This window comes from Macrotis lagotis, chromosome 8, assembly GCF_037893015.1.
Source record: "Macrotis lagotis isolate mMagLag1 chromosome 8, bilby.v1.9.chrom.fasta, whole genome shotgun sequence".
Classification (NCBI taxonomy): Eukaryota; Metazoa; Chordata; class Mammalia; order Peramelemorphia; family Peramelidae; genus Macrotis; species Macrotis lagotis.
In genome coordinates this window covers 88,177,615-88,193,913 of record NC_133665.1, presented here as the reverse complement: position 1 = coordinate 88,193,913, position 16,299 = coordinate 88,177,615, and the positions used below count along the sequence as shown (strand labels likewise).

At 35.5% G+C, this 16,299-nt stretch overlaps 1 protein-coding gene across 12 annotated transcripts in view; it reads right to left on the bottom strand.

Moving 5' to 3' along the window:
- The window catches only part of ZNF462 (zinc finger protein 462), a 155,295-nt gene that overhangs the window by 52,123 nt on the left and 86,873 nt on the right, over window positions 1-16,299 (bottom strand). For all 12 annotated transcript variants that reach the window (XR_012470865.1, XM_074197591.1, XM_074197589.1 and 9 more), the window contains one exon: window positions 10,116-10,307. Coding sequence is in view for 11 of the 12 variants with exons in the window: in XM_074197591.1 (XP_074053692.1) it covers window positions 10,116-10,307 (192 nt within the window). In the remaining variant the exon portion in view is untranslated. The remainder of the gene's footprint in view (window positions 1-10,115; window positions 10,308-16,299) is intronic.

Below are 16,299 nucleotides of genomic sequence, written 5' to 3'. Positions count from 1 at the left end.
GAAAGTCTTCTGCTCATCTTTAGGTGAGAGTGTTCTCTAAGGTTTTCTACTAGAAGAACCATGGATAATGTTTACTATACCAATTTATGTATTCTTCTTTCTGTATAGTTATATATCCATGTGTGTGTATATATATATATATATGTATATATGTATGTATGTATGTACACACACACATGTAAGTTTATATTGATCCTAGCATCGTTCTCAGGTATTACCACATCTCCCAAACTTTTCTCAAATTTATTTCTGTTATGTCTTATTCATCTACAATCATTGCCTTTAATATCAGAGTTCACAAAATGTTTGGTGAGGACTCTTCAGAACCTTTGGTCACTTTGAAAAAGGTGGTCTAGTTCAATATTGTTCACCTGACTGTTCACTACTGAGGAGAGGGGGTGGGAAGGGAATATGGAAGGAAATTTTGTAACTTAAAAATATGCATAATTGTGTGGATGAATGTTGAAAAATTTTCATAACAAGTAATTGGAAAGTTAAACAAATTATCAAGAAAAAAAGAAAAAGGTGGCCTTCTAAAATACCTGCTAAAATATTTCGTTCTTTTATCGCCTAGGGAGAAATATTAGATGGTCAAGGAGAGGGTAGTTTGCTTTTTATAGTGTTATTATTTTTTGGTTCCACTTATTTTATTCATCAATCTACAAAAGTCCTCAACACTGTTCATTTTTAGAGTAATCTGCATATTTCTAACAGAAAAAAATCAATAAAACTTTGAAAATACAATTTCCAGTAAACACTATATACTTAAAATCAAACAATCAAATATGTTTGAGTGCAGACTTGGTTCATCACTTTGCTTAAAACTACCTATGATTCCTTCCTTCAGACAACATATCATCACCCTCATGATAAAATTCCTTCAGTACAACTCAGGATTCCCTTTTTCTCCTCACTCCCATGTATGTACATTCATCTCTAGGATATTTTGTGTGTATGTGAGTGTATATATTAATTTAAGTTTGCTTTTATTTTTTATCCATCATATGTAAAAAATTTAACATTCATTTTTTTTAAATTTTGAGTTTCAAATTCTCTTTCCCTTCTCTTCTCCTTGAATTTGATATAAATTAAAACTGCGAAGCTGCATAAAACATATTTCCATATTAGTTGCAAAAAAACGGACCCCCCAAAAGAAAAGAAAAATAAGAAATTTCTTGTAAAGTATGCTTTTTTTTTGCATTCAGATTGCACCAGTTCTTTTTCTTTCTAGAGTAGTATAGCATTTTATATTATAAATCTTTTGGAATTGGTTTGAACCTTCATATTTCTGAGAATAGCCAAGTCATTTTACAATATTGCCATTCTGTTTATGTTTCCTAGTTCTGTTCATTTTGTTTTATATTAGTTCATTTAAGTCCTTCCCAGGTTTTTTAAAAAGTGTCCTGCTCATCATTTCTTATAGCACAATAGCATCCATCATAATCATATGACATAACGTGTTCAGCCATTCACTAATTGATGGAGATCCCCCTCAATTTTCAATTTTTTGCAACCATAAACAGAGCTACTATGTGTATATTTGTTCATATAGGTCTCTTTTCCTTTTCTGTCATATTAGACAATCTGATAGGTATGAAATGGTACTTTTGAGATGTTTCAAGTTTCTCTAAACAATAGTGATTTAGAGCATTTTTTCATGTAATTTTAATTCTTCTGAAAATTGTTATGCATATCCGTTGACTATCAACTGAGACTTGTATTCTTGATTTGTATTCTTATAAACTTAACTCAATTCTCTATATATTTGAGGAGAAATGATACCTTTATCAGAGAAATATGCTATAAAATTTTTCCCCAGTTCTTATTTTCCTTCCAATATTGGCAGTATTGGCTTTGTTTTTACAAAATTTTTTTAATTTAATGTAATCAAAGTCGCAATTTACATCTCATTTCAAAATGTTCTCTGTCATTTATTTTGTCATAAATTCTTCCTTCATCCATAGATCTGACAGCATTTTCCATGCTCCCCTAATTTGCTTATGTCATCCTTTATGTCTAAATCATGTACCCATTTTTACTTTATCTTTCTATATGGTCTCTACCTAGACAATTCTATAGCAATGGCAAAAAGTAAATTGTTTTATTTTATTGTTTTCTCAGCAATTTTTGTCAAATAGTGAATTTCTCTCCCAAAAGTTTTAGATCTTGGGTTTTTCAAAGTTAGATTAATATGGCTGTTTACTACTGTGTGCTGTATACCTATTCTATTCACTGACCTACCACTCTATTTTTTTAGCCAGTACCAGATTGTTTTGAGGATTACCACTTTGTAATAATAGTTTGAGATCTGGTAAAGACAGGATAGTTTTCGACATGAAATAGTTGAAGGGAGAGTCAAAAGTCAGGGCATTTGCTAATTTGACCAACAGCTCATGACCTGCCTGTTCCTTAACTAAACCTTATAAAGCCTTCAGACCATTCATGTGATTTAGGTTCTTCTGGAAACTTCCAAAATATACACTAAAGCCTGCAAATGTTGAATGTGAAACATTGTAAATCAAACTTTCATTTTGGCTGTAACTAATTCTGAATGTTCTGGTAATGAATGCTCACATTCGTGATGAGCAAAATGTTTTGCTTGGCAATATAATGAGAGAGATGGGTTAGTTTCTGAGTTCCCAGGGCAAGGATCAAGTATATCCTAAATACTTTGGTGTTTGCTATATTAACTGTGGCTAATTCTTAAAAATGGAAGAAATCACAGGGATCCTGGTCATACCTCATAGTAGCATTTTTTTTTGGAAATGTCCTCAGTACATAAAAATACTTCTACCTTCTATCAGAGCCATAGCACCCAGTGAAGATTAAGAAACAACAAATCTTTATAAACTTACAGTGCTATTTTAGTTTTAGTCATTAAAGTTAGTGCTAGATTATGGATTAGCCTGGAAGGACTCATGTTAGGAGGCTCCCCCCCATCAGATATTTGTGAGATTTAGCAGTGCCTATCAAAATTTATAAACTGGCTATAAATATCATAACTATTATACCTTGCATTTTCCATGTGCTGTAAATGTTGTGACTCTTTGTGGTTCACAATAATTCACTTGAGCCCCTCCATTTCATTATTATTTCTCAAGAGACTACCTTTGTTTCTGTTCTGGATACATCTGATTGCAACTTGGAAGCCATGTGGAAGGTCTGATGCCCTAGCAACTAATTGGATCCTCTTAAAGGTTGAATTTTATGACTGACCTATTTACAGGTCTGAGAAGCTTCTTTCTGAAAGACAGGCATCTTGGATCTTAATTTTTCGGTGTCAAGTTTTGCTGAACTCAAGGTTAAATGAATCAAAAGTTAGAGTTAGACACTCTAACTTTTCATGAAACAACTCTTCATGAAACTTTTTCTTTAAGGGGAAAAAAAAGCCTAATCTGATTCACAACACTCCATGACAATTTTTATTTAAATTTGCTTACATTTATATGTTAAGAGACCAATAGGTGCTGGGGAGAGGTAATGATATAGCGTTTTAAAATGTAAAACCATTTTTATTCATGTTAGAATTTTAAAGGTTTTTAATCATATTTCCTAGGATTGAGACAGGTTCTGGACTTTTGATTTCATTGGTATAGCTGAGTGAGAAACTTCTCTCTAGCAATGCAAGTCAGCATTACCTGCTCTGTAATTTCCAACTTCAGGTTACTAGATTACTAAGAAGCTCAGGGGTTTGTTCAAGGTTCTGCCCCAGTCTGTGCCAACAGCATCAAGGCCAACCCTCTCTCTACCATGTCAAACTTCTTCCACTCAGACATCTCTTTCATCAGAGCACTGATGGGAGACACTCTTTCCACTTAAAACATGGAGAAAGACTTCCAAAAAATCATCCCCAGAGATGCAGAACCTCAGGATCAAATGAGATACTCTCTGAAAATAAGGATAGTATAGTATCTGGGACATGACAAGCACTTATTCCCTTCCCTTTTTCTTTCATTGAGTACAAGTAAGATTTTTACTATATGCAAAAAGCATTCAAGTGGATCTGAGAATTTTAATCCCAGAATTTTGTTGTGTGGTTTCTCTCTATGGTTTCCTGTATTTGGATTTAACCATAAACAAATACTGTCTATACCAATGACCAAAACAAAGAGCACATGATTTTTCCCCCTCCCATAGAAATTTGTTCATGTAAATTTAGACATATGGTCAATACAATCTAAGTAGACACCACTGGACAACCACTGAAGTAACTTCAGATTCTCTCTAGCCTCAAAGAATTCATTATATGCTAGGATTTTTAAAAAAATTATTATCCTTTTGAATGTTATTTTATATTCTTTTAATTACATGCAAAGATAGTTTTCAACATTTATCTTTTTGTAATATGTGAGGATTTATAGAGAATTAAAAGTTTTAATCTGTTCCAGATTTTCAACTTCCCACCATTAAAAAAAGCATCTTTTATTTAGGTAATATTTTCCAATCTCCAATTCAGCTACCATTTAAAAAAAAAAAGAAGCAACTTTTAATCTTGAGGAAGGATTGTTTCAGGAACAGAATTTCCTCTAGTAATCTCTAAGCCTTAGGGATGTTTTGAAACCTGTTGCCTAGATGGAAGAGAAATGAACCCCTTATTTTCTTGACATTTTGTTCATTTAAAGGTGAGAATACTAAGTAAAATTTGGCACTTATGTTAACCGAAGTAAATTGAACATAGTGACTAACACCATTTATAATTCTATCGTCAAGTCAGCCAATATTTATTGAAAACCTGCTACAGATGGTGCCTAATAATAGATAAAATTCAGAAGAGAAGGTTCATGGCCTCCAGAAGCTTGCAAACCAGTTGGAGAGACAGTAATATATTTATATGCAAATAAAACTAAATTACATTTTAAAACTTAGCATCTCAACAGGTAGTATTTTCTACAAAACACAGTGAGGCTTAAGAGGATGTAGAATGGATGACAGAAAATAAGAGACTAGGATATGACATACATACAGTAAATGATTAATAAATATCTGTGGTCTGACTGACTGGAAAGGCCCTGGAGAAGGTTATCTTTGATTTGTTTAGAAGGAAAAGAAAAAAGGTAAGGGCATTTCTAGTAGAGCTTACTGTTCATCTAAAGTATCACAGGGGAAGTCAACAGCTAGCAGAAGAGGTTGCCTGACAATGAATCCCTCTCTGAATTTCTCATAACCCAAGCAACCTCTTCTTTGCAGTATTCCCATTCTATTTTGCTATGTATTTATTTGTACATTCTATTAGACTACACAATATCCCTGAGGACAAGGACTGTCCTCTCTCATCACTGTATTCCTAATACCCAGAATATGATATGTATATAGTAGGTGCTTAATAAATACTTTAAAAATAATCAGAAATGAAATGTTCATATTCTAAGGACAGTTGGGGAATGGAAGACAAATATAGTTAGTGGAGGGCTTTCACTGAATGCCAGAGTAAAGTAATGAGGATTTGATATAAGAGATCATTGCTATAGTTTTTTGGACCAGAGAATTTGTTATTTTATGACTGTGTTGTAAGTTTTCTTAAAAAATCATGCAAAGGGTAAAACCTTGAGTTAGAGGGGTCATCTTGGAGATTATGAAAGGACAGTTTCCATGCAAACATAAGGCTTTAATATCAAAGACTTCTCTGAAGGTGGATTAGATAGAGTAAGATCTCTATTATTAAAAAAATGGGAAAATTGGGACAGAAAGGTGTTTCTATTTCCCTGAAGAAGAAGAATTCAAAACAAAGTCCAGAGGAAGTGGGGGTGGGATGGGGCTCATGTACATTAATTTCTATTTCATTCTTTTCCGGTACCACCATGCACAAATCAAAGCTATCCCCAATTCACCATGTTCATTTTGCACTGTTTCTGCATTTGATTTTTTAAATTTATACTGATCAAAATGACTCAAAGAAACCATTTCCTACTGTAGACACACTTCCATATAGAATCAATAGGGATAATCTATTAAAATAAATAACTTAATTTTTTTTTACTCTGAGAATGTGGGAAAAGATGGTTTTTCCAAACTGACTTGACTTGCTATCAAATAAGTAACAAACTTTTAAAATGATAATCCCCTCTGCCCTATGAACTTGTATAAAACTCAGACTCAAAGGAATCTGGTAGCAATGCCACAATGTCCTAGTTTCTTTGTGCTATTTTCTTTTTTGGTTTTTGTTTTGTTTTTCTCAATACAGAAAGGCAAAAACATGAAAAAAACTTGATGTAAAACAGTTCCCCATTTTATGTGTCAGAGAGAGGAATACCGGCAAACAGAACACAGCAAAGTACTTTCCTTTGTTGACAATCTTATTGTTTCCCTTTAATGCATTGTTTAGAATAGCAATTACACACCATTTCCCATTATCCTACATACAGAAGCACTATTTCACAGCAGCTACTCTTTCCCAACAATTGGTAAATAAAGAAATAAATTTATTGTGGGTGAGATGTGCCAGATTGATAGTCCTATATTCCAAAGCCCTCATTTAACCTAAAGAACAGGTGGGATGCACAGGCAACATCAGTGAAATCCCCCTCTCTACCCCCTTCCCATTGCCCTGGTGAGAACATTTCCCTCTAACTTGGAAGGGGCAATCAATTACTTTGGGGGGAGGAGTATTTTTAAAGCCATTCTTTCTCTGCCATAGCAAGAGAGATCTGATCAGCTTTCTAATTTATCAGCACAGACAGAAGGAGCTTACTAGCCTAATTCATTTAACCCACTCCATAAGAAGCCGACAGCCAGAACATGTACTTATACTAGCTATCCACCTAGGGCCTGGTACAGATTCCTTAAAATCTGCAATACTGGAATCCTTCTCAATAATGTCCAATAACCCCATAATATTTCCACATTGTTGTACTCTAGGGAATTATTCTGAGTACCATCCAAATAAATGTTTCAGGTTTGTATCTAAGAAAGACAGTTTTCTCTCCTTGACAAACTGATTATCCTTTCTGTCTTGGTCATTTGATAAAGATTTCTCCATTCATTTAAATATTCTAGCAAAATGGTTTTGCTCCAATTTCATTCCATTCCTTCTTCCTTAGGCATCATCATCCTATCTTTGTTATGGATGGAGAGGATTTCATTTATTGACATTCCAATATAATACCATCTTGCTACCCATTCATGAAATAGATCCGAGTTATTTCTTGCTATTTCTTGGCTAACCCCCACCTTCTGATCCCATTTTCTGTCATCAGTAAATTAAACAAGATTATTTCTACTTTCTCAATTCAAGTTATTTATATACTTAAAAACAGCAGAGTTCAATTGGCTGAATGTTGTGTGGGTTCTATCTAATGTTTCTTCTTGGTGAAAATAATAGTACTTTTCATGTACACTTTCTTTATTCTATTCTACACATTAACAACATTGTGAGATGATTAACGTGATGGATGCAGCTCCTCTTAGCAGTTTAGAAAGCTAGGACAACCACAGTAGACTGGCTATGAACAATGCTATCCCCATCCAGAGAAAGAAAAATAAAAAACAAAACTACAATAAAAACCCTTCAGAATCTGATGAACACTACATTCGCTTTTTTTTTTTTAGGTTTTTGCAAGGCAAATGGGGTTAAGTGGCTTGCCCAAGGCCACACAGTTAGGTAATTATTAAGTGTCCAAGGCCGGATTTGAACCCAGGTACTCCTGACTCCAAGGCCAGTGCTTTATCCACTACACCACCTAGCTGCCCCTACATTCACTTTTTTAAAAAAATGTCTCTTATGAATTTCTTTCCCTTAATCCTAATTCCTCATACTGAAAATGACTAATCTGTAAATATGTTTAGCACAAATGTGGATATACAATATTCACCTAACTGTTCACCGCTGAGAGGAGGGGGATGGGAAGGGAGGGTGGAAGGTAATTATGTAGCTTAAAAATATGCAGATGCATATGGATGAATGTTGAAAAACTTTCATTGCATTATTTGAAAAATAAAATATCAATTAAAAAATAGTTCTCTCTCTGTTCCAATAAACTACTTGTGTCTAGTAATAGAGGGGCAGGTTTGTGTCACTCTCAATATTACCCAAGTCCTGTTAGAGATCCAAATGTTCTCATTATCGCAGTTTCTGTGAAGAACTCTAAGTTCCTAACTCAATCTGGGCTGCAGATAATTTCATTGTACTCCAAAGGAAAACCTATGGGGTTAGGTCTCCAACCTAGAATTCTGGTCAGGAGAAATGGGTAAACCAAAATCAACATTCAGACACAGTAACCCAGAATCTTTTTCACATAGCTTTTACCAACTACTTCTTGCATATCAAATGAGGCAAAATTTGTTGTTTTAAAAAAAAAGCCACTTTGCAAAGCTTAAATCATCACATAAATATTAGCCATGATGATTATTATCCCTTTCTGGAGGCAAGAAACTGAGTCAGCTAACTAAATTGCAATACCTTAGCCCAACATTAGCTATTTAAAAAATACTTAACTGAGCTAAGGTTCTACCATCTCCATCTGTGCCTTGCCCCAAGGAGAAAATAAGTAAAGTTGACAAGAATGGAAATTCCTAAGACAAGACCTTTCTTTCCTCAGTACACACACATCACCTCATTCATTCTGTCCCAAACGGTTCCATAGTATCCAAGTTTTCATTACAGATGAAATCACTTAATTATCAACCTTGCAAATAGTGATGTTCATACAACTTTGGGACAAATAAAAGTTTTGCCTTTCAGTTGTATGATATAAAACTACTCTGGTGAATAGCTGCAGTCTGATGAAATGAGAATTTCTTCCTTTATTTTATTTATTTATTTATTTTTTTGCATACCTTCAGGTGTTTCTCTTAACAGGTTTCCACTTGAGTCTTGGATGCTAAGCCTTCAGGGGAAGGTCTTGTTTCCGCCTGCTTTCTGAACAACACTGACTATGCAGTCAGGACTCCACAAATTATAAATAATGACAACATTAATGAAGCATTCTTTGCTAAACGGAAATGCTTCAAGGTAGGAAAATAATGCAATAGGCTAAAGTGTTTGACAGAATGGTGCTAAGAAAATAAAACCTTCATTGCTCCTCTGTTGGCTTCTCAATCACAACAAATAAAAGCTGCTTTCCATATAGGAATTAACTTATTCCTCTTTAAAAGCCTTTCCATTACTTCTGATATTGCTCTTCTAACTCCCTTCCTACAGTTCTTATGAATAAAGATTATTTTGATGTTGTCTGGATTATTTGATAATTTGCTAATGCTGTCAAATTGGTTCTATTAGATTTTGAAGGCATTTATAATTTTTTTAAGACCACAGTACGTATTCTTTTTTTCAAAATCTTCATTTTCCCCTTCTTCTCCCTACCATCATAGGAGGTAAATCCAACAGTAACTATAAAGTCACACAATTCTGTTCTGAAGCAAGGGAAGGGAAGGGAACAGCATTTATGGAACACTCAGTTGGAGAGTGTTTTTGTATTTTAGTGTTAAGTTCAATCTAACCATAATATTGTCCTAAGCAATGATGGACCTTCCACTGCTTCCTATTCTTTCTTGCAACTCAAGGAGTTTTCCTAAAATTTTTCATACAACCCTTTTCCAAAAATTAGACTTCAATTCCCTTCTACAGAATTAATATTAAACCACTGGTCTTCCTTTTCAATATTTCAATATCCTTCAAATATCTGAAGGTCTTAAAGTTATCTGTAAGATACTGACTGGTCAAAGTCAGCATCTTGCCTAAAATCTATTTTTTATATTTCTTCAATTTCCCAAAGTATCTCTTGTTGGAATCCTTAGAATTTTTCAATATATCTTGAACCACAAAGGTGCCTAAAATATATACAGTATTCTATGAGCTGTCTCCCTAAAATTAGGGAAAAAAAGGCCTGTTAGTGATTTGTTTCACGTGATGTGATATCTCAGCACACACCACTCAAAATAGAATCAGTCTGACTCTTTTTTTTTTGCCACATCACACAGTAAACTCACATAAATATTTGCTTCTTATTCCAATGCTAAATGCTTCTTCACTCTTTTATCTAAGTTTCTTCCTCCAGCTAAAACTTTAAGTTGGGGTGGGTAACACCTTCTAAAAAATATTCACAAGTTCCCCTCATCCTTTAAGCTCCATCCCACATTATTCGCAAAGGGGCTAATTCTGGCTCAGAAGCCCATCTTACCATTGGAGTCTTCTACTTCTTCAGTAGAGGCGGCTTTCTGTGAGGAGTGGTGGGCATGGGAAGAGAGAAGGCTGACGAGGCGTGGTCTGGGGAGGGTCAGGGCTTTGCCGTGGATCTTAAGGGAGTGTTCTTTCAGCTGGCTGATTGTCATGGTGGAAAAGGAGCACCAGGAACATCTGTAGGCATGTTCACCTGGAGGAGGTGGGAGGAAGAAAGGGACAAGAAGTGGGTGAAGGGGAAGGGGAAAGGAGAAGGGAGGGAAAAGGAGCAGGAAGAGGGAAGGGAAAAGAGAATTACTGAAGTCATTCATTTTAGAGCTGTAATCGTCAATTTTCTTGGACCACTCTGGCAGACTATAAACCCCATGTACCACCATCCCTAACAAAAAGTTCTCATGGGGGGATAGTGTCCTTTGACAAACTCCATCAGATCCTTGACTTTCCATGTTGGAGAGCAAGAGGGAAAGATGCTCAGAGAAAAGTAATGAAATTTTATGCTTCTGATGTTGACAGTAATGGGAATTAGACCAGAACTTTATATATAATTTCCTTTATCAAGTACTTCCACCCTTCTGCCTTCTTCCCTTTTCAAATCTTCAGGTAGCCTCTCCTACTTGGGTGAGAACTGAGGGACCATGTCATCTAACTATGTCAATCAATTCTCATCCTTGGTATCTATAGTGTTTTTCTTGGTAACACGGAATATTACCCAGATAAAAGTACAACCTATTCTTCTTTTGTGTTTTAAGCTATGGACCACATCTTAGAGCATTCCAGAAGCCTCACTGTTGATCAGGGCATGATGCTTTTTGTACCTACACAATCCAGGAGGGTAATAATCCAGGAATTATTAAAAATTGCAAGCATCTGAAGTAAATTTAAGCTTTCTAGTCTTGACTTATTTTTCCCTGTTCGTCACCACTGAGGCTTCCCCTGGCACACCAGGGCAAAAATCAAGGTGATCCCAGAAAAGCCTTCAAAGGATATCACATTTTGTAACTAGGAAGTAGTTCCCGGGGGCTATCATAAATATACAAAAACTTTCAAGTCAGGTGACTCCCAAAGGACCTGTGAGAATAGTTTCCATTTATATGTAAAGGTTTATAAAATAGGAATGCTTTTATCTGATTTGAGCCTGGTATTAGTACTGTGAAGAGAATACTATTATATTATTCTCATTTCACAGTTAAGAAATTAAAGCTGAGAGAGTTTAATCTGACTACGGTCAAACAACTAGTAAAAGATTTCAGGTCTTCCACACTATAACATCAGTGCTCTCTCTACTAGCCTTTTTGTTATTTATTTGTTACAGTCGTGTCTGACTCCATGACCAGTTGGAGTTTTCATGGCAAAGATATTGGACTGGTTTGCTGTTTTCTTCTTGGGCTCATTTTACAGATGAGGAAACTGAGGCAAATTGGGGTAAGTGACAGGTTCCAGGGCCACACAGCTACTAAATGTATGAAGCCTCTTGTAACAACAAATAGTTACAAAGCATTTAAGACTTGCCAAGTGCTTTACATACATTCTTATTTGATTCTATTAATTCACTCAATAGTGTCCTGGCCTAGTCAATTCTTGCAAGGCCTTCTCAAATTAAGGGGCAACACAGTGATGTGTCAATGAGAATTAATACCAACATTCATGCTTTTCTAGGTTTTCAGTTTTCAAGCAAATTAACATTTACATAGATGTTCTGAATACTGATGAACTGACTTAAAACAGCACAACCAGAGAAATTACTAGTCTAGACTACTAAACTTCACCAAACCTGTTTAATTGGACTGGTTTGCCAAGGCTCAATATTTAAGAATCAGAGAATCTCAGAGGTAGAAAGGGAACTCAGAGGGCATGTAACTTACCTGAATTCTGTCTACATTATCCCTATAAATGGTTCTGCTTCCATTGATAAAGCAGTCTCTTCCATTTATGGGCAGTTCTAATTGTTGGTATTTCAACCATCTGATCTTAGCTCTAAAATCTCAAAGCAAGTGTCTACTATTTCTTCTATATCAAAATTATCAAAATCCTTCAGGTATTTTAGGGTAGTGATCCTATCTCCAGTATCATCAGGGGCTTTGAAAGTTTCATCCTATGCTTGGATTCTCAGGGTACTCATTATTTTGGGAATCTTCTCTAGACACATTTCAGCTCACCAGGCCTTTCCTAAAATGGGCTGCCCAAAACTGAATGTGACTTTCCAGCCTCCAGAAGCAAGATCAATCCAGAGGTTTTAAGAGGTCCAAATGAGAATAATCTAATTCAAGCCATTTTCAAAGGCAGAGGTTTTAATTTTGGAGACTCTGCTGTTATCATCCAATGTTTTGCCCTGGGTCTGGCTTATAAAAAACACTTCATCAATACTTGTTGATTTGTTATCATTCTAAAAGAACCAGGTTCCTTATTCTGTGAAGTATCACTTCTCTCTATCAGAAAAGTACAAAACATCAAGCCAAGTCAGTTCTGAGCATATAAATTTAACTCAGTTGCCCTGGAGTCAATGTGAGGCCTCATGAACTCTTTTTTAACTCCTTTCAACAAGTTCAATCATTTAACTGGTTCCCAGTGGGGAAAAAAAGCACTTTTGACAAGGTTGTTGCCTATGGGAACAACTCACCACAGAAGAGACTCCAATTGAATAAACTGACACTTACATGGGTGGGAGAATGAGTGGCTCTGAGCTTGAGGGCAACCATACACATTCCTGGAGATGCCAATACACCATCTTAGAAACTCAATGTATTCGAAATTGAACTCCAAATCCTAGCCCGAACCTAGATTTCTTTTTAAAAAAATTTCCTCTTCCTAAATTCCAATTTTTGTTGATAGCATCATTATCCAATTCCAATCCAACAAGCACTTACTCTCCTGAGGAGAGAAAGACAAATTAAAAAGACATTTCCTGCCATCAAAGAGCTTATGTCACCTCACTGACTCAGTTTAATCTTTGATTTTTCCCCTTTTGTTCATCACCTCTACCCAAATAGTGGCCAGATCCTGATGATCCTAAGAAGTTTACCTCTAAAATTTATCTCTCCTCTGTCTAATGCCTCCATTCTCATATAGGTTCTCATTACTTCTTCCCTTGACTAGTGTTCTAAATTGTCTTCCTGACTCTAAGTCTCTGCTCTCATCATCCCATTTTCTACCCTGTGACCAATATAATCTTCCTCATGTAAAAGCTTGATCATACTACTCCAGGATGAAAAGTTTGTTAGATAAAAAATATAGGTGTTTCACCTGGCCTTCAAGGTCTTCCAAGGTCTACCTCTAACTTACCCCTTCTCACAATCAATATTCCAACCAAACTCTACTATTAGCCATTACTCCAAATCATGCTGCCATCTCCCATCTTTATGAATTTATATATACTATTTCTTATATCTGAAAAGAGATGTTATTGTTCAGTCATTTCAATCTGTGTCTGATTCTTTGTAATCTTCCAAGAATACTGTAGTAGTTTGCCATATTCTTCTCCAGCTTAATTATAGATGAGGAAAGTGAGTCAAACAAGGCTAAATGACTTGCTCAGGGTCATACACCTATTAAGTGATAAAGATTTGTACTCAGGAAGATGAGTCTTCCTGACTCCTGGTTTGGGATTTTATCACCTAGCTACTTCAAGATATTTGAAAGAAATCCCTGGATTCAAATTACAACTCTAATGTGACCATAAGCAAATCACTTTAACCTCTCTTAATTTGTTTTCTCATCTATAAAATTAGGGGGTTGGATTTGAAGGCCTCTAAGTTGCCTTCTAGCATTAAGGCTAAGATCTCATCATCTCTGTCTTTTTTCAAATCTAGCTCAAATCTTTTGTGAGACTTTCCTTGATTTTCTCAAGAACCCTTGTCAAGTTCTTCTGCTCCCCTCCTCTTGGCTTATTTGCTCTTCTGTGAATTCTTCAACTTAACTTGTACATTTGTATGTGTGTTTTGGTACAATAACAATCTAGTAAACTCCTTGAGGTCAAGGTCCATATTCTTTTTTTTTTTAACCTTTATACCTCAATCATCTAGCACATGTTTTGCAATGGTAAAGGCACAAAAATTTTGTTGATTCAATGAACAAGTATTTAAAAAATTACACAGAAAAAGACATATTGGGCCAACATGATTAAAAGAAGGGGAAAGAAAAATTCCTATATTACAGTCCATCAGTGATATAATCATCTCCACGTAGTGTTGGTTTAGCAGAAGGTATCCTGATCTGAAGAGACCTAGGTCCACATTGCTAAGTTTTGATAATTACTGACTATGTGGCCAGGTTTATACTTTTCTAATCCTTAGTTTTTTCATCTATTTAGTGGTAAATATACCCTACATCCCGGGTTTGTTGAAAGGAAAGCATCTTGTAAGCCATAAAATCCTTCAGAAATGTGAGATAGTATAGTTACTGATGGTCCACATGATATAGTAGGCAGTATATGGAAATTGATAAATGAACCTCAATCCTGATTTATAATAAAGTTTCAGTGACCCAAGCTGGGTGCTGGTTTCTCTCTTGGCTATTAGTTTTATAAGAAGTCAGAATTCTAATGTCTAAATTAAACCTTGCAGTTTGGAATTTATTTATAGTCTTCTGGTAGGGGTATTTTCTAAATGGATGCCATCCTATGGGATCTGTACTAGTTTACAGTAGCTGTGAAACATGCCCATTGTTTGACTTTTTAGACAGGGTTCTAAAAGATAAACACAGCTGTGCATGGTGGGTAAGCAAAAGGGTTAACAAGGGTACAGACACCAAAAGTTTTCTATCAATGATCTGTGATTATGATTCATCTATAAGATACAGTCTCTGAGAAGCAAAGTGACTTTCCTATGATCATAGCAGATAGTAAATATATGACTACGCTGACTGCAAGTCTAACACACTATCCATTTTGCCATCCCACTGTTCAATGAAATATTTTCAATGTAATAACAGACACACAACACCCCTCTCCACTCCACCATTTTATTTCTGAATTGTTTATTGTTTCCAAGATGCTAAGAGAATTGATGAGTATCTTAGTTTTAAGCAAGATCTTTGGGACCCCGGGATCACTAACTTAGAACAAGAAGGATACACAAGATCATTCAGGCCAACCCTTTTACTCTATAGATGAGAAAACTGAGGCCCAGAGGCAAAGTCAGGTGTCAGAGATAGTGGGTGTCAGAGATGGGATTTGAACCATGTCTTTAGATTCAAAATCCAGTGAAAACTTTTGTAGGATAAAACTATAGGGCAGTACTTGAGAACTGCCAGTATTCTGTATCTTATGTTTTGTAGAGAAAAAAAGTGCTGTAGATGGAGGACATTTGTTGTTATTCTTGCCTTGTGATGATTTCAGTTTGTAAATTTTTTCCTGGAAGAATGATCAAGAATGTCATTTCACAAGTATATTCCAAGGTAGTCAACCACTCAATGGGGAATGCTGTAAAGGGAAATACTATGTAGAACTAATTAGACTAGATGGCCCTTTCCAATTCTAAATTCCACAGGCTTATTAAAAACCAAACTATTATAATTTCATAATTTATTTTCCCTGTTACCCAAGAAAATAAGGAAAAAGGGGTGTCTGAACCACTGCCATATGTCCACCACATGTAGGAATCCTCAGTTGCTGCTATATAAGATGATAGCATTACTTAATAGCCTTGTGAACAGCTGTTACTGAACAAGGCATAGTAGAAGAAGACATAGGAACTCATATGTTCAAAGAAATGTTTCCGTTGGAAAGAGCTTCAGATATCATCATCTTGGTCAAATCTTCCAAAGAAGATTTCTCCAAGGTCACAAAACTAGAGCTAGAACATTATTTTCTTGGTTCTCAGGCTGATGCTCCTTTCATTACTTTAGATCAAGGGTGAGGAACCTTTTTTCTGCTAAAGGTCATTTGGATAGTAATTAACATCATTTACAGGTCACACAAAATTTTCAACTTGAAAATTAGCCTGATATATTTGGTCAATTAATTCACCCAACAAGTTCCCAGATTTATTGAATCTGAGTCCTGCCTACAGTTGTTTTGTCAAGAGCAGACCAATAACTCTGCTTGTCTATATGGCTCCAGATGTTCTCCACCCCTACAGTCTTTCACCTAAGCAATACTACAACTACTATATAATATGAACACTTTCTTTGTCTTTATCTCTTTCCCTCTCTCTGTATTATCTAGAAGGCAGGTAGGTAGAGCTCAGTGG